General features: G+C 42.1%; 1 protein-coding gene across 1 annotated transcript in view; it reads right to left on the bottom strand.

The window, feature by feature from the left end:
• csmd3b (CUB and Sushi multiple domains 3b) overlaps positions 1–21,995 on the bottom strand; it is a 1,941,594-nt gene that overhangs the window by 1,741,194 nt on the left and 178,405 nt on the right. Inside the window, exon 2 of the mRNA XM_060823982.1 lies at positions 14,171–14,393. Within this exon, the coding sequence (XP_060679965.1) occupies positions 14,171–14,393 (223 nt within the window). The remainder of the gene's footprint in view (positions 1–14,170; positions 14,394–21,995) is intronic.

Below are 21,995 nucleotides of genomic sequence, written 5' to 3' on the forward strand. Positions count from 1 at the left end.
TGCCGAACAACCCAGATGGCCTCCTTCTTCAAAGACCGCAAGGTCCCCCAGATGTGATCGGCGATGCTCTCCTCCGCATCTCCTCCACATCCCGCTCCACCGCCCTTGAGCCCCGCTCCTCCAATCGCAACCAGGACAGAACCCCACTGGTCCTCACCTACCACCCCACCAACCTCCATATACATCACATCATCCGTCGTCATTTCCGCCACCTCCAAACGGACCCCACCACCAGGATATATTTCCCTCCCCTCCCCTATCAGCATTCCAAAAAGACCACTCTCTCCGTGACTCCCTTGTCAGGTCCACACCCCCCAACAACCCAACCTCCACTCCCGGCACCTTCCCCTGCAACTGCAAGAAATGCAAAACTTGCGTCCACACCTCCCCCCTTACTTCCCTCCAAGGCCCCATGGGATCCTTCCATATCTGCCACAAATTCACCTGCACCTCCACACATTGTTTACTGCATCTGCTGCACCCGATGTGGCCTCCTCTATATTGGGGAGACAGGCCGCCTACTTGCGGAACGTTTCAGAGAACACCTCTGGGACACCCACACCAACCAACCCAACCACCCTGTGGCTCAACACTTCAACTCCCCCTCCCACTCCACCAAGGACATGCAGGTCCTTGGACTCCTCCATCGCCAGACCATGGCAACATGACGGCTGGAGGAAGAGCGCCTCATCTTCCGTCTAGGAACCCTCCAACCACAAGGGATGAACTCAGATTTCTCCAGTTTCCTCATATCCCCTCCCTCCACCCTGTCTAAATCCCAAGCCTCGAACTCAGCACCACCTTCCTAACCTGCAATCTTCTTCCTGACCTCTCCGCCCCCACCCCACTCCAGCCTCACCCTCACCTTAACCTCCTTCCACCTATTGCATTTCCAACACCCCTCCCCCAAGTCCCTCCTCCCTACCTTTTATTTTAGCCTACTTGGCACACTCTCCTCATTACTGAAGAAGGGTTCATGCCCGAAACGTTAATTCTCCTGCTCCTTGGATGCTGCCTGATCTGCTGCGCTTTTCCAGCAACGCATTTTCAGCGCCAATAACATCTTTCGTATAGCAAGACAACCAGAATTATATGCAGTACTCCAAATGTGGCCTTGCTAATGTCTTGTATGTCTGTAATATGAAGTCCCAAATTCTGTACTCAGTTTTCTGATTGATGTAAGCATGACGAATGTCTTCTTCACAACCCTGTCTACTGTAACACCACTGTCAAGGAACTATGTATCTGTACCCATAGGTCTCTCTCTGTTCGAGCACTAAAAGGTTAATTGCTGAATCCATACAAAGTGATTTTTTTTCCACCCAGAAAGACTGATAGTCAAAGCTCAGAATCAAGTTTCAGTTCCAAATAACAGTTCCATAATTAGGAGGAGATTTTGTCAATACTTCAGGCTAGAAAGAAGTCTTTAGCATCTTAACAGTTCAAGGAAATGGACTACACATGACCCAAGGTTTCTCTTAAGATTCAGTAGAATGATTAAATGCATTAGACATTTTTGTGCCTTATGATGTTTTATTTTTGTGTTTCTTGGAGTGAAAGAAACAGACAATCACATCTGGTGAAGGTGCATGAGAAAGGAAGTGATTGCAACATTGCCAGTTCATCCAGAAATGACAGAGTTTAAGATAGAAATGATACATTTGTGATTTAGTAATTGTAATGAATATTCTTGGCAAAAGTTTTGACTCTTATTTTAAACGGCTTTCATTACAACCTCTCTAAGAGAGTGTATAACTTTTAATTTGGACTTATGAAATTTTGTAAAAAAAACTTTGGTCGGTTTACTTCACTCGGTTCAATGACTGACCATTGCATTAATGAGCCTGTAAAACTAAAACTTATGATCTATCAAACTCGGTTTCATTCTGCATCTTACATGTCCAGCATTGCCAACATCTGGAATCATAGCAACATCCCTTCCTTATCTGCTTTAGTCCTCTTCTCTACACTCTGCTCTTTAATTGTTCCTGTTGCAATTCAAATGTGATGAGCTCTACTAAACCTACCAAAAGTGCAATGTGATTCTTTTTAGCATTCATTTCATTGGTTTATCTCCTTATGGTAAATTATTTCAGCACATTTTGTTCCAAGGACCTTAACTAATGTTAGCTATTCTCATTACAATTCATTTTTCTTTCCAATAGTCTTTCCCAACGTTCCTCTCAAATACTTATTTAATTCTTTCAAAAAGAATTATGCTCCCATAAATGTTCCTCATATGAATGTCGTTCTGCTGGGCAGATAAATTGGTCCCTGTGGGTCGATGGCAATTAAATCATAGAATCCCTACAGTGTGGAAGCAGGCAATTCAGCCCACTGAATTCACACTGATCCTCCAAACAGACATCCCACCCAGACCCCCTTCCTTACCCTCTCACTGTAACCCTGCTAATCTACCCAACCTGCACATCCCTGAACACGATGGGCAAGTTAACAAGGCCAATCCACAGAATCTGCACATCTTTGGACCAGAGCACCCAGAAGAAACCCACACAGACACAGAAAGAACTTGCAAACACCACACAGACAGTCGTCCGAGGGGAGAAACAAACTTGAATCTCAGGTGCATTGGCGCATTGACTGCATTGACGTCACCTCATGTTTCCGCGAGGAGGTTGAGCAATTCATCAACTTCACCAACACATTCCACCCTGACCTTAAATTTACCTGGACCATCACTGACACTTCCCTCCCCTTCCTGGACCTCTCCATCTCCATTAATGACCACCGACTTGACACTGATATTTTTTACAAACCCACCGACTCCCACAGCTACCTGGATTACACCTCTTCCCACCCTATCTCTTGCAAAAATGCCATCCCATATTCCCAATTCCTCTGCCTCCGCCTCTGCCGTATCTGCTCCCAGGAGGACCAGTTCTACCATAGAACACACCAGATGGCCTCCTTCTTTAGAGACCGCAATTTCCCTTCCCACGTGGTTAAAGATGCCCTCCAATGCATCTCGTCCACATCCCACACCTCCGCCCTCAGACCACACCCCTCCAACTGTAACAAGGACAGAACGCTCCTGGTGCTCACCTTCCACCCTACCAACCTTCGCATAAACCAAATCATCCGCCGACATTTCCGCCACCTCCAAAAAGACCCCACCACCAGAGATATATTTCCCTCCCCACCCCTTTCTGCCTTCCGCAAAGACCGTTGCCTCCGTGACTACCACGCTCTCCTATGACCCACCCTCCCATCCTGACACTTTCCCCTGCCACCGCAGGAACTGTAAAACTTGTGTCCATACCTCCTCCCTCACCTCTATCCAAGGCCCTAAAGGAGCCTTCCACATCCATCAAAGTTTTACCTGCACATCCACTAATATCATTTGTTGTATCCGTTGCTCCCGATGCGGTCTCCTCTACATTGGGGAGACTGGGCGCCTCCTAGCAGAGCGCTTTAGGGAACATCTCCAAGATACCCGCACCAATCAACCACACCGCCCCGTGGCCCAACATTTCAACTCCCCCTCCCACTCTGCCGAGGACATGGAGGTCCTGGGCCTCCTTCACCACCGCTCCCTCACCAGTAGATGCCTGGAGGAAGAACGCCTCATCTTCCGCCTTGGAACACTTCAACTCCAGGGCATCAATGTGGACTTCAACAGCTTCCTCATTTCCCCTTCCCCCACCACACCCTAGTTTCAAACTTCCAGTCCAGCACTCTCCCCATGACTTGTCCAACCTGTCTATCTCCTTTTCCACCTATCCACTCCACCCTCTCCTCCCTGACCTATCACCTTCATCTCCTCCCCCACTCACCAATTGTACTCTATGCTACTCTATCCCCACCCCACCCTCCTCTAGCTTATCTCTCCATGCTTCCAGCTCACTGCCTTTATGCCTGAAACATCGATTTCGCTGCTCGTTGGATGCTGCCTGAACTGCTGTGCTCTTCCAGCACCACTGATCCAGAATCTGGTTTCCAGCATCTGCAGTCATTGTATTTACCACCTTGAATCCCAGGTGCTGTGAGGCAGCAGTACTAACCACTGAGCCACTGTGCAGTCACCCCCAAATAGCGGAGTTGTCAGCACCATTCCACAACTCATTATCAGCTTAACTAAACAGGCTCTTTAAGATGATACTTTTGAGCAGCTTAGTGGACATGGTGAAAGGAGTTAGATTACAGATCAGTCGTGATTTCATTGATTGACTTGGTGGATTACCTCTGTCAGGATGATTCCCCAAAGCCTGTCCTCCATTGACAAGGCGCATGTCAGGAGTGTGATAGAACACTCCTCACTAACCTGGATAAGTGCAGCTTCAACAACATTCAAGAACACTAACACCATCCAAGGCAGAGCAACACCTGTTTGGCACCAGATCCATAAAAATCCAATCTTCTACCACCAACACTCAGTAGCAGCAGTCTTTACCACCTACAAGAGGCACTGCAGAAATTCACCAAAGATCTTTTGCTAGCACCTTCCAACCCAAAAACACCACAATCTAGAAGGACAAGAACAGCAAATAGATTGAAACACCACCACAGGAAAAGTTCATTTCCAAACCGCTCACTATCTAGACTCCTTTAATGTTGTTGGGGCAAAGTCCTGCATTTCCCTTAGTAATGGGTCTACCTACAGCACATGGACTGCAACATTTTAAGGAGGCTGCTCATCATCACCTTATTAAGGTAGGAAGGAATAGAAAATAAACAAAAAAGTTGGCCCATGTCTCATGTGTGGATAAAAGACAAACATTGAGATTTTTTTTCCAACTGTGACCCAAAGTACTGTTCTTACCCTTACCACAAGTTATGTGATATACATCTTTCTATCACTTTTGCTCCTTTTGCTAATCACGTTAAACCTGTTCAACCCCATTTTCAATGTTTTTGCAAGTTGGAACATTGTATGCCAACTTTCTCTATCCAGATTCCTCATGATTTTGAGCACTTTAATCAGATCTTCTCTCAGCCTTCTCTTCTCCCAGGAAAATATTCTGAGTTTGTTTTCTGATCTATCTTCATAAATGAAATTCCTCAACTAAGGAACCATTCTGTAAACTTCATCTGTATGATCTCCAGTGCCATAACACTCTTCCTAAACTGTAATGTCCAGCTTCTGTTGAAGCCTAAATAATGCCTGGTTCAATATTAACTCCTTGCCCTTGTTCTGTATGCCCACATTAATATAGCTTAGAACACTGTAGATAATTTCTAATCAACCTCATACTTTTATACAAGTCTGAGCAGGTGGAACTTGAACCCAGGATTCCTGGCTCAGAGGAAGAGATTCCTGATGAAGGGCTTATGCCCGAAACGTCGAATTTCCTGTTCCTTGGATGCTGCCTAACCTGCTGTGCTTTAACCAGCAACACATTTTCAGCTCAGAGGAAAAGATGCTACCATTGCAACACAGGTCGTCTTCTGAGGACACTAGTCATACTCTCCAATCTGCCCTATATTGTTGAATGACTCATGAGCATATCTACCCAAGTCTCCCTGCACAAGTACCCACTTTAGAGTTGTGATATTTACTTTATACAGTCTCTCCATGTCTTTCTGACGAAAGTTTATCATTTCACATTTAATTGCATTGACCTTCATTTACCACTTCTCCACCACACTCTTTTGAGGTTCTGCAAAAATCTCATAGTTGACATGCTTTCAAGCTTTGATTCATCGGTCAATGTTAATATTGTGTGATGATGCTGTGACTTTAAGAGATGTATTTTGACCTGGTTTCTTTTAGAAAGAGAATGGGGGAACAGGTGTTAAGTAGTATATGCGAAGTTAAATACCTTGTGAAGCCTTGGGTATTTTTTTCAAAAATTGAAACAATGGAAGCAGTCTGAGTGGGTGTGGTCAAGCGGCCACCCATAGAACCGGGAATTTTTAGTTCTTAGTTTTCAGCAGCAGTTGATGGATCATGAATATGGAAAGCTGTGTGTTATTTAGGAAGGATAGAAGGCTAGGAAATGGTAAAGGGTAGTTATGTTCAGCAACGATGGAAGGATGATCGAATAGAGAGAGAGAGAAGGATGATCGAAGTCCAGGAAAGTAGGATAGAGAAGGAGTTTGAGCGCAAATGAAAAGAAATAAAGGTACAAAATCACGAGTGAAAATGGAGTACAGACTCCACATTTGATAAGGAGTATAAATTAAAAAGTAATAGGAACTTATCAGAAACATATGAAAATAATCATGAGGAATGACGATTGAGATACAGGATGCAAGAATCAGATGCACAAAGGTTGCTTAGATGAAGAGTTTATTGAGAATTTTATGCATAGTTTCTTAGAACTGCGTGCCCTGGAGCAAACCAGAAAGTAGACTGTATTAATTTTGATATTATGTCATCTGATAGGGTTAATTAATAACCTTATAGAGAAGGATTCTTGGGGACTCGATAGTGAGGGGTACAGACAGACGGTTTTGTGGGGGCGACAGGGACTCACGTTTGGTATGTTGCCTCCCAGGTGCAAGGGTACGTGATGTCGCTGATCGTGTTTTCCGGGTCCTTAAGGGGGAGGGGGAGCAGCCCCAGATCGTGGTCCACGTTGGCACCAACGATATAGGTAGGAAGAAGGGTGAGGATGTCAGACAGGCTTTCAGGGAGCTAGGTTGGAAGCTCAGAGTTAGAACAAACAGAGTTGTAGTCTCTGGTTTGTTACCTGTGCCACGTGATAGAGAGTCGAGGAATAGGGAGAGAGAGCAGTTAAATGCGTGGCTACAGGGATGGTGCAGGAGGGAGGGATTCCGGTTTCTGGACAACTGGGGTCCTTTCTGGGGAAGGTGGGACCTTTATAAAAAGGATGGGCTACACCTGAACCTGAGGGGCACCAGTATCCTTGGGGGGAGGTTTGCTAGTGCTCTTTGGGAGGGTTTAAACTAACTCCGCGGGGACATGGGAACCAGGACTGTAGCTTTAGGGTACAGGACCTTGAGTGTAGGGAGGTTAGGAATAATGCAGTGATCTCTAAGGAGGGTGCCTGTAACCAGAAGGGTGGATTGAAGTGTGTATACTTCAATGCCAGAAGTATGAGGAATAAGGTAGGTGAACTTGCAGCGTGGGTTGGTACCTGGGACTTCGATGTTGTGGCCATTACAGAGACGTGGGTAGAACAGGGACAAGAATGGCTGTTGCACGTTCCAGGGTTCAAATGTTTTAGTAGGATCAGACATGGGGGTAAAAAAGGGGGAGGCGTGGCATTACTTGTCAAAGATAGTATCACAGCAGTGGAATGGACGATGGAAGAGGACTTGCCATCTGAGGTAGTTTGGGCTGATGTTAGAAATAGGAAAGGTGAGGTCACCCTGTTAGGTGTTTTCTACAGGCCTCCTAATAGTCCTAGAGAAGTAGAGGATAATATTGCGAGGATGATTCAGGAAAAGAATGAAGGTAGCAGGGTGGTTGTTATGGGGGACTTTAACTTCCCAGATATTGACTGGGAGAGCTATAGCTCGAGTTCATTAGATGGGTCGGTGTTTGTACAATGTGTGCAGGAGGGTTTCCTGACACAATATGTCGACAGGCCAACAAGAGGGGAGGCTATATTGGATTTGGTTCTAGGTAATGAACCAGGCCAGGTGTTAGACTTGGAGGTAGGTGAGCACTTCGGGGACAGTGACCACAACTCGGTGACTTTTACTTTAGTGATGGAGAGGGATAATCGTGCGCCGCAGGGCAAGAGTTATAGCTGGGGGCAGGGAAATTATGATGCAGTGAGGCATGACTTAGGATGTGTGGATTGGAAAAGCAGGCTTCAAGAGAAGAACACTAATGAGATGTGGGGATTGTTCAAGGAGCAGCTACTGCGTGTCCTCGATAGGTATGTACCAGTCAGGCATGGTGTAAAGGGCCTTGTGAGGCAGCCGTGGTTTAGTAAGGAATTGGAGTCCCTTGTGAAAGGGAAGAAGGCGGCATATGTAAAGATGAGGCGTGAAGGTTCAGTAGGGGCGATTGAGAGTTATAAGGTAGCCAGGAAGGAGCTAAAGAGGGAGCTAAGATAAGCGAGAAGGGGACATGAAAAGTCTTTAGCTGGTAGGATTAGGGAAAACCCAAAGGCTTTCTATAGGTATGTCAAGAATAAAAGGATGACTAGGGTAGGTATCGGTCCAGTCAAGGATAGTAGTGGGAAGTTGTGTGTGGAGGCGGAGGAGATTGGAGAGACATTAAATCAGTACTTTTCATCAGTATTCACTCAGGAACAGGACACTGTTGCTGATGTGAATATGGAATCACAAATAATTAGAATGGATGCCCTGGAAATATGCAGGGAAGAGGTTTTGGGAATATTGGAAAGGATGAATATAGATAAGTCTCCTGGGCCTGATGGCATTTACCCCAGGATCCTATGGGAAGCTAGGGAGGAGATAGCAGAGCCATTGGCCTGGATTTTTATGTCGTCATTGTCAACGGGAATAGTACCAGAGGACTGGAGGATAGCGAATGTGGTCCCATTGTTCAAGAAAGGGAGTAGGGATAGCCCTAGTAACTATAGGCCAGTGAGTCTGACTTCAGTGGTGGGCAAAGTCTTAGAGAGAATGGTAAGGGATAAGATTTATGAACATCTGGGTAGGAATAACGTGATCAGGGATAGCCAGCATGGTTTTGTGAAGGGCAGGTCGTGCCTCACAAACCTTATTGAGTTCTTTGAGAAGGTGACTAAGGAAGTGGACGAGGGTAAAGCAGTAGATGTTGTGTATATGGATTTTAGTAAGGCGATCGATAAGGTTCCCCATGGTAGGCTAATGCTAAAACTACGGAGGTATGGCATTGAGGATACATTAGAGGTTTGGATTAGGAATTGGCTGGCTGGAAGGAGACAGAGGGTAGTAGTTGATGGATTATGTTCATCTTGGAGCGCAGTTACTAGCGATGTACCACAAGGATCTGTTTTGGGACCATTGCTTTTTGTTATCTTTATAAATGATCTAGAGGAAGGACTTGAAAGCTGGGTGAGCAAGTTTGCGGATGACACAAAAGTCGGTGGAGTTGTGGATAGTAAGGAAGGAAGTGGTAGGTTACAGCAGGATATAGATAAGTTGCAGAGCTGGGCGGAAATGTGGCAAATGGAATTCAATGTAGCTAAGTGCGAAGTCGTTCACTTTGGTAGGAATAACAAGATGATGGATTACTGGGCTAATGGTAGGCTGCTTGGTAGTGTGGATGAGCAGAGGGATCTTGGTGTCCATGTACACAGATCTCTGAAAGTTGCCACCCAGGTAAATAGTGCTGTGAGGAAGGCATATGGTGTACTGGGCTTTATTGGCAGAGGAATTGAGTTCCGGAGTCCTGAGGTCATGTTGCAGTTGTATAAGACTCTGGTGAGGCCTCATCTGGAGTATTGTGTGCAGTTTTGGTCGCCATACTATAGGAAGGATGTGGAAGCTTTAGAACGAGTGCAGAGGAGGTTTACCAGGATGTTGCCTGGAATGGTAGGAAAATCTTATGAGGAAAGGCTGAGGCACTTGGGGCTGTTCTCATTGGAGAAGAGAAGGTTTAGGGGAGATCTGATAGAAGTGTATAAGATGATTAGGGGTTTAGATAGGGTAGATACTAAGAACCTTTTACCGCTAATGGAGTCAGGTGTTACTAGGGGACATAGCTTTAAATTAAGGGGTGGTAGGTATAGGACAGACGTTAGGGGTAGATTCTTCACACAGCGGGTTGTGAGTTCATGGAATGCCCTGCCCGTATCAGTGGTGAACTCTCCTTCTTTATGGTCATTTAAGCGGGCATTGGATAGGCATTTGGAAGTTATTGGGCTAGTATAGGTTAGGTAGGATTCGGTCGGCGCAACATCGAGGGCCGAAGGGCCTGTACTGCGCTGTATCCTTCTATGTTCTATGTTCTATGATTCCTAGTTAGCATCAACCATGATTTAGTTGTATTTTGGTTTCAGTTTGAGGGAGAGAAGATTGGGTCCAAGACTGGTGCATTAAGCTTACATAAACATAGTTATGAGGACATAGAACCATAGAGTCAGAGAGATGTTCAACATGGAAACAGACCCTTCAGTCCAATTTGTCCAGCCAATGAGATATCCTAACCTAATCTAGTCCCATTTGCCAGCACTTGACCCATATCCTTTTAAACCCTTCCTATTCAAATACCTATCCAGATGCCTTTTAAATGTTGTAATTGTACCAACCTCCACCACTTCCTCTGGTAGCTCATTCCATACATGCACCACCTTCTGCATGAAAAGTTTGCCCCTTTGATCCCTTTTATATCTTTGCCTCTCACCCTGAACCTATGACTTCAAGTTCTGGACTCCCCCACCCCAGGGAAAAGACTTTGTCTATTTATCCTATCCATGCTCCTCATGATTTTATAAATCTCTAGAAGATCATCCCTCAGCCTCCGATGCAACAGGTAAAATAGCCGCAACCAATTCAGCTTCTCCGTGATGCTCAAATCCTCCAAACCTGTGAACATTGTGTAAATCTTTTCTGAACCTTTTCAAGTTTTACACCATCCTTTTGATAAGGAGGAGACCAGAATTGCATGCAATATTCCAAAAGTGGCCCAACTAATGTCCTGTATAGGCTCAAAATGATCTCCCAACTCCTGTACTCAATATTCTGACCCATAAAGGAAAACATACCAAACGCCTTCTTCACTATCCTATCTACCTGCGCATCCACTTTTAAGGAGCTATGAACCTGCATTCCAAGGTCTCTTTGTTCAGCAACACTCCCTAGGACCTTACCATTAAGTGTATAAGCCCTGCTCTGGTTTACTTTTCCAAAATGCAGCACCTCACATTTATCTAAATTAAATTCCATCTGCCATATCTCAACCCATTGACCCATCTGATCAAGATCCTGTTGTACTCTGGGGTAACCTTCTTCTTTATCCACTACACCTCCAATTATAGTGTCATCTGCAAGCTTATTAACTATATCTCCTACGTTCACATCAAAATCATTAATAAAAATTACAAAAAACAGTGGACCAAGCACCGATCCTTGTGGCACACCACTGGTCACAGGTCTCCAGTCTGAAAAGCAACCCTCCACCACCACCATCAGTCTGACATGAGAGAAAAATGAGCTCAAATGAACTGGCATCAGATTAAAGGAGAGTTCAATCAAAACGTATTTGAAGACATGGAGAAGAATAATTGAAAATACATGGAATAGATAGGTTTGAACCCAAGGGTATGACTAATCATCTTCACCTAACTAAAAATAAAAATGAAATAAAAAACTAAGGATTGTGTCAAATTTAAAGAAAAATATATAGTTGCATAAAGATATATAGCAGATCAGAAGACTGGCAAATATACAAAATAAGGCAAGAAATGTTGTTTTGTGTTTGTCTAAGGTACAGATTTTACTTGTGAGTAATGTGAGGCAATTTAAAGGGCAATTGTATGAATCAGGCACTTACATTTACAGATATCTGTAATCACAGAACTCTGTGCCCTCACACAGTGGCCAACTATGTCAATTACAAATCTCACACACAAATAATATTCACCAGGCCAATATTGAAGATGCCATTGGTCATCACGGATTGACCATAATCCTTTCAGTGCAGAATAAGTAATCACTGGCGATCTTAAGGTTGTCACCTACAGTCGATAATTCACAAATACATGTAGTCCCAATTCATATCAAACAGCGACATCACTAAAAAGCTTTAATGATGTCTCTATGCATTCATCTCGCCTGTGGCTAAAACGTAAAGAAATTAACTCATGGCTATGTAATGCAGCAGTGACATTCCCTACCTCTTGACCGCGAGGTCTGGGCAAAGACCTACCTGCTCCAAAGATGTGTCATAATAAGTCCAAACAGTTTGAATAAAAGTAACTAGGTCAGTAGAATCAGTGAAAATAATTTGGACTAAATCTTTCACAGTGGCACTTCCTTTCGGTGACTCTGATTGGCCTTCTGACATCATAAGACCATAAGACCTGGGAGTGGAAATAAGGCCATTCGGCCCATCGAGTCCACTCCGCCATTCAATCATGGCTGATGGGCATTTCAACTCCACTTACAGCATTCTCCCCGTACCCCTTAATTCCTCGTGACATCAAGGATCTATTAATCTCTGCCTTGAAGACATTTAGCGTCCCGATCATGTCGTTTCTTTTCTCCAATTGTAAAATGGATGCTGGGGTTTTAATGGCCTCCTCTCACAAAATTGCATAGACAGAAAGTATTTCAGAGCAGAAGATTTTAGCCGGAGGTTTCTTTCAATGTCTATCTCTTGCATGTCAGCCAACGACATAAACGCTTCAACACTTTGGAAGATTGTTTCCATTCATGAGTTTACTGAATCACTTGAGCCACATCACTGCTTTTGATCTTGGTTTATCAGGTAAATAAAGGGAGAACTGCATATGTTTCCATTTGAATTTAAATTATTCAAAATAGGACATTGTGCTAAACCTTTGATTTCAATAATTTAATGAACTTCATCCATGTTACATTAAATTAATTCAAATGCTTTTCCATGAAGGGTGACTGAAGTTCAGTAATATTGGGACAATCTATTCATTAACATGTTAACTAGTGCATTTAACATTTCATCATATTTCTCCTTTCTCACACCTCACTTAGCCTTACATCACACAGCATAAAGCTTAATGCTTGCCAAATGCAAAACTAAAGAATATAATAGAAAATAAGTACTGAAAAATGAATGGCAATCATACTCATATAAATTTATTGCACTATTTCAACAGACACAAGCTTTCTAATATTAATGTTTTAATAGCTCTATTAAAATAGCAAAATGATTCCTTATAACCTTACATCCACTAGTTGTTATTGTAAAATGTAATTGCCAGGCTTGCATCAATTAATAAAATCAAATGCCTAAAAATACTTATCGAGAGGGATTATAAATTAAGGTTTACCAGCAACTAACCATTAAAAATTTGTAGTCATTTTCAATTTAACAGATTTTAACATAATCAGTACTTGTGTGAAGATTTTATATTGCATTTAGGATTTAACTTACTGTGCTCACTCAATTATTCACTAATTTTCAAAACTATCATTTATGATCCACAGTTTCTTCACTGCTGCCAATTTTTTTTTAACATAGAGCTCATGGTACATGGATGCCTGCTTTCAAAATGGATTTGTCTTCATTCCATCCCAGATGCCATGAAAAACTGTTTCTGCTTTGCAATAGTCAGGTGTTTTAATCTCCACCTCAGAAGAGAAAGCACTATTAACTATTAGGTTAATATATTTTTTCCACAATTTATCACACTAGTCAATCCATAATCTCCTGGAATGAGATTACCAACCTGTGTCAAAACAGAGACATATTTTGAGCCACCATAGACGCTAGGAAATTGCTTGATACAGCCCACATACAATTTATAGAGGGCCCTTACTGATACTGAAGTCTTATACTGAAGTAGAAGATCAACTTATACTTAAACCCAGGTCTGAGAGTTTAAAATCCCATGTTGAATCCACTGGTCACCTACGTTCCAGTGATAAATTTCCATTTTTATCTAAATTTACCAACATCAACAAATGGGTGTGACTTGTCCATGAGCAAACTATGAGAAATCTGCATTTTGACTGAGAAATTATCACACTGTATGAAGTTAATTTTTAAATACTTTTTCTATCCAATGTTCCAAAGTATCACCATAAAATTGCAGTATCATGTGAGATTCAAATTCATTTTAATGAAATAGAGATTTCATTATTGATGACCGGTAAAGTACAGCAAAACATTTTACAACAGTTGCCTGGATTTAATCTGGCGCACAAAACAAATCAACTGTTAGGAAAATTATATGGAACAGGGGTAAAAAATATAAACCTGATGTCCTGCAGCATCTTATATAATGAAAGTAAAAAGCAAGCAATTTTAAACTGCTACATGATAGTAATGTATAATAAATAATTTACAATACAAATGAACCACTCTCTTTTCTGTGATGATTTATAAATGAATGTCTAAAATGGAATTAAATGAAACTCAGCACTTTGAAAAGTATTATTGGTTATAGCCAAATAGATGTAATGTGAGTGTAACTCCAGACATAGGATAAAATTGTATTGTGTTGAAGTTTGCGAAATACACTCAACAAAAAAATCTAATGAAAGTGTTCCAAAACTGTCAACATAAGGTCACCAAAAGAAATCAAATTCTTAAACATGATGTTCAACGGTCACGTTACAGCTCATGCAAAATAATGCTTACCTTGCCCTAAAGTTTACAGGATGTGGCTGCCCATCATACAATGCAAGATAATCATACTCTTCCTCCAAAGCAAAGGATTGGAACACAATCTGTATTCTGTTGCGTTCTTCCGCTACAATGATCCATGTACAGTTTGCACCATTTGGATACCCATATGGGAAGCCAGGACTTTCTATCGTGCCATTTAATCCTTGTAATGTTCCTCCACATGTATAAATAAATCCTGTAATGAAAAGGTGTGGAAAAGAGAATGTAGATAAATAATATCACAGACTAAAAAAAAATCATTCAGGACATAAATTAGTTCACCTTGGCTTGCAACAGCCTGTGGTAGTTTATTGTCTAGACAGCTGAAACATAAATTATTCAAAATCGTGTCATGACTATGAATAAGATATCCTTCAGATTGTCATCTTAACATCAAATAATGAATCATTTTTCATTAAAAATAACCCTAATAAAGAACCAATGTGACTGTCATACTGCGGTTAAAAAAAAAAGGATATTTTGAAAATTAGAACTCCTAGTACAGAGCTTTGAATGATAGGAATTCATATGAATCTCAACATGGTGGCTAGTTTAACCTGTATATATATTTTTCTGTCCATTTATTCACAGCCTATTATTTGTGTCACAGGGCAATGGAAAGTTTATGCATTTCTAGCATTTTCTGGTTTTACTTCAGGATTATTTCCACATGGAATGTTTTGGCCGTGTCATCCATGCTCTTAAAAATTCAAGTTTTAACATGGCATAAAAGAGAAAATAAACCTAGAAATTTCACCTTAGTTGAGATCAATAAACTGCAGTTGCTTCTGTTGTGATTTATCCTATTGTTTTTTTTCTCATTCCAAAATTTTAAAAAGCCTTATGGGATTGCCTTTCGCTTGACTTTCTCCTGCGAGACCACTTATGTTGCAATGCTACTATTAGCTACCATAATAACAACCTGTCAACTTGATACTTGATGCTTTTCTCTCAATGGGAATGTAATTGTCCACAACTCATCACCCTCTCACAGCACAGGTAGAATATAAACACAGCTGTACATGAATCACCTCTATACCAATTATGTCTTGCCAAGTGTGCTCTGTTGTGCTGCACCAGTGTTCATTATGCTTTCTCCACTAATTTCTATATTTCTGGCTAATGCGGATTAAATAAGAGGCTTAATGAGGGAGAAGTTTTGTGTGATACGGTTCTCACTTGACAGAAAAAAAAGTATTCTGAGAAGCGTCACTGCACCCAAAACATTAATTTTGCTTTCTCTCCAGAGATGATGCCAGATCTGCTGAGTTTCTCCAGCAACTTCTATTTTTTATCCAGAAAAAAAAGGATGGTTGTATATGGACCAGAGATTAACACACCAGGTTTCTCAGTCATTAAAATTAATAACTCATAATTTGGAACTTCACAAAACAAGCAATTTGATCTGCAGACTCCTACCATTAGCACATCCTCTCAAAATATACCTTTGCAGTATGAACAGAGATAACATAATTTTTGAAACGCTGAAGACTTTGAAGAAGCAGTTTGTTTTTGTTCCTAGTCCAAAAACTCCCACATGCATTAATGTTAATAGAAGCTAGACTTAATTCCTCCAATTTCATCACAAATGCAACTGAAGATAAAATGTTTCAAGTCCCGGCAATTCTGCCAAGGTGAAAAGGAAAGAGACAATCCTTTTGTAATGAATATTCAGATAAAGAATGCAATGGCTTGGAAAAAGTCACATAAATGTCTAAGGAACATGGCCTTAAAGTTCAATTCTATTAATTCTGAAATCATGACTGTTCAGATATGAAATATAATCTTCCCTCTCTGAAGGAACTTGACAAGTAATAACACAGTAGACTGGGTCAAACTAATAATCATCTTGCCACATTTAGCCTCATCATCTGCAAAAGGTGCAGACATGTAAATGTTCGTAAATTCAGGTGGTAACTGAACAATAAGTAGTATTTTTCAGAATCAGTCCTGACTGAAATGGCAGTGTCATTTGCAGGTCAGGAACTTGTTTTTCTAATTAGCTGATCACCGATGATTGATGGTCAAATTTGCCTTCTGCTGTAATAGCCAATCCACTAAAGGTGCTTTCAGCTATGTTCTGCCTACCTTGCATCATTCTATTAAACAACAACTTCATTTAGTATCTGGACAATTTTGAAACTTGATTGAAGTCATTGATTCCTCTATTATTTGTCTCACTTGGTAATGTCCCACAAAGACTGATGGCAATGATTGATTTCCCAGATATCTTTTCAAGGCAGCAAAACTAATGCAATAGAGTCTCACTCTCCCAAACCAGAAATCCAATTTGAACCAGAATGGGATCTGTGAGAAATCTTAGCTCTTATCAGCAATTCAAATGCTTGTACTAACCAAGCAATCCAAAAATTGAATTTTATCAGCTCAGGTTTATGTTGTATTCTTTCCTGAAATGGCAATTGTTTCCTGAAATCTATCAAAGTCTATCTGTGCATCTTATGAATTCAGCAACCACAATTTGAATTTATTTTATTTCTGTGTTTATATGTTTAATGTGATTGGGTCTTCAAGACAAAAAAGCTTGCCAATCTCCAAAAGGAGATATTAGGTCATATGACCAAATTCTAAACCAAAGACAATTGTTTTACAGAGTGCAAAGGAAGCAAAGAGAGGCAGAAAGTATATGTGTGCGCACGTGCGCATATTATATATTTATATGTGCATTTATGTGCGTATGCGCGCATATTATATGTGTATGTGTGTCCATGTGTGTATGCATGTATCTATATCTGTATGTTTATGTGTGTGTTGGTGGGGGGGAGGGGGGTGCGGGGGGGGAGTAAGGGTGTCAGGAGAGATCCAGAGGTAATTTAAGGTATTACCAACAATGGTGGAGCACTTAAAACTGGCGATACACTAGGGCCTGGAATTAGAAGAACACAGACATTGGAGAGTTATGGAGCTGGCAAAGGTTGCAGAAATAGGAAGGGATGACACTTGAAAATAATGAGATAATTCTAAAATCAAGATATTGCTTGATCACATTACAATACAGATCAGTAAAGCACAGGGGTGATAGCGGAATGGGACTTATTCTGAGTTGAGACTTGGACAGCAGAGATTGATTTTCATTTACATTTAAGGAGTTTAAATGCAGCAGACCAGCCAGAAATGTGTGTGAGTTGAGTGTGTTAGATAAGTACTTGAAATTAGGGTAAAAGAAAGACATGAATGAGGCCTGAGGTGACTGGAATAAGGCTGAAGTCAGGTAATGCTTATGCAATGGAAATAAGCCAACTTAGTAATGATCATTAGGAGCAGATCCTTCATGTGTGACAATGGTTCACTGGAAACAGCCACAGCATATATGAATATTGGTAATCCTAGCTACGTGCCACAGTTGTGTTACATAGAACATAGAAAAAAATACAGCGCAATACAGGCCCTTTGACCCTCGATGTTGCGCCGACCGAAGCCCACATAACCTACACTAGCCCACTATCCTCTATATGCCTGTCCAATGCCCGTTTAAATGTCCATAAAGAGGGAGAGTCCACAACTGCTACTGGCAGGTCATTCCATGAACTCACGACTCGCTGAGTAAAGAATCTACCCCTAACATCGGTCCTATACCTACCTCTCCTTAATTTAAAGCTATGCTCCCTCGTAATAGCTGACTCCATAAGTGGAAAAAAGTTATCATTGTCAACCCTATCTAAATCCCTAATCATTTTGTACACCTCGATCAAGTCACCCCTAAACCTTCTTTTCTCCAATGAAAACAGCCCCAAGTGCCTCAGCCTTTCCTCATACGATCTTCCTACCATACCAGGCAACATCTTGGTAAACCTCCTCTGCACCCGTTCCAATGCCTCCACATTCTTCCTATAGTATGGCAACTAAAACTGCACACAATACTCCAGATGCGGCCGCACCAGAATCTTATACAACTGCAACATGACCTCAGGACTCTGGAACTCAATTCCTCTACCAATAAAAGTCAGTACGCCATTTGCCTTCTTCACAGCACTATTTACCTAGGTGACAACTTTCAGAGATCTGTGTACATGGACACCAAGATCCTTCTGCTCATCCACACTACCAAGTATCCGACCATTAGCACAGTACTCCATCTTCTTGTTACTCTTACCAAAGTGAATCACTTCATACTTACCTACATTGAACTCCATTTTATCACCTTTCTGCCCAGCTCTGCAGCTTATCTATATCCCTCTGTAACCTGCCACATCCTTCCTCACTGTCAACAACTCCACCGACTTTCATATCATCTGCAAACTTGCTCATCCAACCTTCTAGCCCTCCTCCAGGTCATTTATAAAAATGACAAACAGCAATGGTCCCAAAACAGATCCTTGCGGAACACCTCTAGTAACTGTGCTCCAAGATGAACCTTTACCATCAACTACTACCCTCTGTCTTCTTCCAGCCAGCCAATTCATAATCCAAACTTCTAACGCACCCTCAATGCCATACCTCCGTATTTTTTGCAGTAGCCTACCATGGGGAACCTTATCAAACACCTTACTAAAATCCAAATACACCACATCTACTGCTTTACCCTCGTCCACCTCCTTAGTCACCTTCTCAAAAAATTCAATAAGGTTTGTGAGGCACAACCTGCCCTTCACAAAATCATGCTGACTACCCTTGATCACATTATTCCTATCCAGATGTTCATAAATCCTATCCCTTACAATTCTCTCTAAGACTTTGCCCACAACAGAAGTGAGACTCACTGACCTATAGTTAATAGGGTTATCCTCACTCCCCTTCTTGAACAAGGGAACCACATTTGCTATCCTCCTGTCTTCTGGCACTATTCCTGTAGACAACAAGGACATAAAAATCAAGGCCAATGGCTCTGCAATCTCCTCCCTTGCTTCCCATAGAATCCTAGGATAAATGCCATCAGGCCCAGGGGACTTATCTATTTTCACCCTTTCCAGAATTTCCAACACCGCATCCCTACATACCTCAAAGCCATCCATTCTAATTAATTGTGACTCAATATTCACATTGGCAACAATGTCCTTTTCCTGAGTGAATACTGACGAAAAGTATTCATTCAGTGTCTCCCCAATCTCTTCAGCCTCCATCCACAACTTCCCACTACTATCCTTGGCTGGACCTATTCCTACCCTAGTCATTCTTTTACTCCTGACATACCTATAGAAAGCCTTTGGGTTTTCCCTAATCCTACCAACAAAGGACTTTTCATGTCCCCTCCTTGCTGCTCTTAGCTCTCTCTTTAGATCCTTCCTGGCTACCATATAACTCTCAATCACCCCAATTGAACCTTCACACCTCATCTTTACAGAGGCCACCCTCTTCCCTTTAACAAGTGATTCCAATACCTTATTAAACCGCGGCTCCCTCACACGACCCTTTCCTCCCTGCTTGACAGGTACATACTTATCAAGGACACTCAATTGTTGCTCCTTGAACAAGCTCCACATATCGATTGCGCCCTTCCCTTGAAGCCTACTTTTCCAAGCCACACAACCTAAGTCATGCCTCACCGCATCATAATTTCCCTGCCCCCAGCTATAACTCTTGCCCTGCAGTGCACACTTATCCCTCTCCATCACTAGAGTAAAAGTCACCGAATTGTGGTCACTGTCCCCAAAGTGCTCACCTACCTGCAATTCTAAAACCTGGCCTGGTTCGTTACCCAGAACCAAATCCAGTATGGCCTCACCTCTTGTTGGCCTGTTGACATATTGTGTCAGGTAACCCTCCTGCACACATTGGACAAACACTGGCCCATCTAACGTACTCGAGCTATAGCTTTCCCAGTCAATATCTGGAAAGTTAAAGTCCCCCATCACAACCACCCTATTACTTTCACTCTTCTCCTGAATCATCCTCGCAATCCTTTCTTCTATGTCTCTAGGACTATTAAGAAGCCTAACAGGGTGACCTCACCTTTCCTATTTCTAACCTCAGCCCAAACTACTTCAGATGACGAGTCTTCATCCATTGTCCTTTCCACTGCTGTAATATTATCCTTGACAAGCAATGTCACACCTCCCCCTCTTTTACCCCCACCTCTGACCCTACTAAAACATCTAAACCCTGGAACCTGCAACAGCCATTCCTGTCTCTGTTCTACCCATGTCTCTGTAATAGCCACAACATCGAAATCCCAGGTACCAACCCACACTGCAAGTTCACCTACCTTATTTTGTATACTTCTTGCATTGAAGTATACACACTTCAAGCCACCTTCCTGTTTACAGGCACCCTCCTTCAAGATTGATGCCATGTTCCTAACCTCTTTACACTCAAGGTCCTGCACTCAAGGTTGGTGCAGTTGACAAGGTCAGAGATGGATTCTTGGTGACAAAGGTATGACTCTCTGTGAGGAACACATGTACTGCAGAAGACAAGTGTTTTATTTTAATTATTAGCCTTTCATGAGATATGAATGTCACTGGCAAAGCCAATTTGTTCCTGATCCCTAATTACACTGGAACTGAGTGTCTTACTTGGCTCATTCAGAGGTCAGTTAAGAGTCAACTACTATGCCATTTATCTGGAGTCATCTGCAGGTCAGACTGAATAAGCACAACAGATTTCCATCCTTAAAGGACATTAGATGCATAATACCTGGTCTGAACCATTCAAACAAGAATTCAATAGGCTACTTGGCTGCTAAAGATATAATCAGATGTCTTGACCACTCCAGTTAAGCCCTTCATTATACCCCAGCAAAGGTCTCTCAGGTGATTCTGATCTAATTTGTTCACCTAATCTAGCAGAGAAAAGAGTTCCTGAGTAATACAGATTTCATCCATTGCCAATCTTCATCTGCTGAAGAGAACTCTTGAAAATGTTCAGTTTTGGGATGTAGCTGTTGCTAGTTGGACAGCATTTATTGCCCATCGCTCATTGCCCTAAGGATGCCATGGTGAGCTGCCTTCTTAAATTGCTGCAGTCCATTTTGTGTCAACAGGTCCACAAGGTTCAGGACAGAGTTCCAGGATTTTCCAAGGCTTGTATTGAATTGCCCTGGAATGGAAGAGATGATAGTGAGCAGCTATTTTGAATTGCTACAATACTTGGGGTATACAGGGCCCTACAATGCCTCTTGGAAGGCAGTGGGAGGGTGTTGGCTGAGCAATTGTGAAAGAATAACAATACAGTTTTAAAACAGGCTGCCTGTCATTTGGAGAGGTACTTGCAGCTGGTGGTGTATTTTGTGTCCTTGGTCTTCTTCTGATGGACAATGCAATTTTGAAAGTTCCTTGAAGAGCTTTGGAAAGGTCTTGATGATTTGCTGCAGTGTATTTTGGAGATCTGCACAATTGCCAATGTGTGTTGATGGTGAAGGAACTAAATGTTGGTGGTCATGGTTGGGATACCCAACACATGGTTCTGAATGATGTCAAGCATTGTGTATTGTTGCAGCTGTACTTAATTATGCAAGTGGAGAGATATTCCACAGTCATTAAATGTTAATTGATGTCTCACTGTGCTGATGTCAACATTAGTTTCTGGGTTTTACCACTATGTGATGATATTGTTCTGCCAACAAATGGCCCTCAGCTTTTTCCTCTCAGCTATATAAGTGAGTGTTTTCTAAACCCAATTCTTGTAGGGTCTCCCACCCAACCACCTCCTCTAACCCTATACACCAGGGACACATCAGGTAAGCTTCTCCTTTTTTTTGAACTTTCTGACAAGGGGACTAGCAGGGAGTGGGATGTTCCTCCTGCATGATGTTTGAGGTGAGGGATGCCATTAGTGTCCCATCTAAGTGCATCTGCAGGAAGTGCACCCAATTCTTGTTCCTCCAAGGTCGCGTTAGGGAACT

Source organism: Hemiscyllium ocellatum, chromosome 4 (assembly GCF_020745735.1).
Source record: "Hemiscyllium ocellatum isolate sHemOce1 chromosome 4, sHemOce1.pat.X.cur, whole genome shotgun sequence".
Taxonomy (NCBI): Eukaryota; Metazoa; Chordata; class Chondrichthyes; order Orectolobiformes; family Hemiscylliidae; genus Hemiscyllium; species Hemiscyllium ocellatum.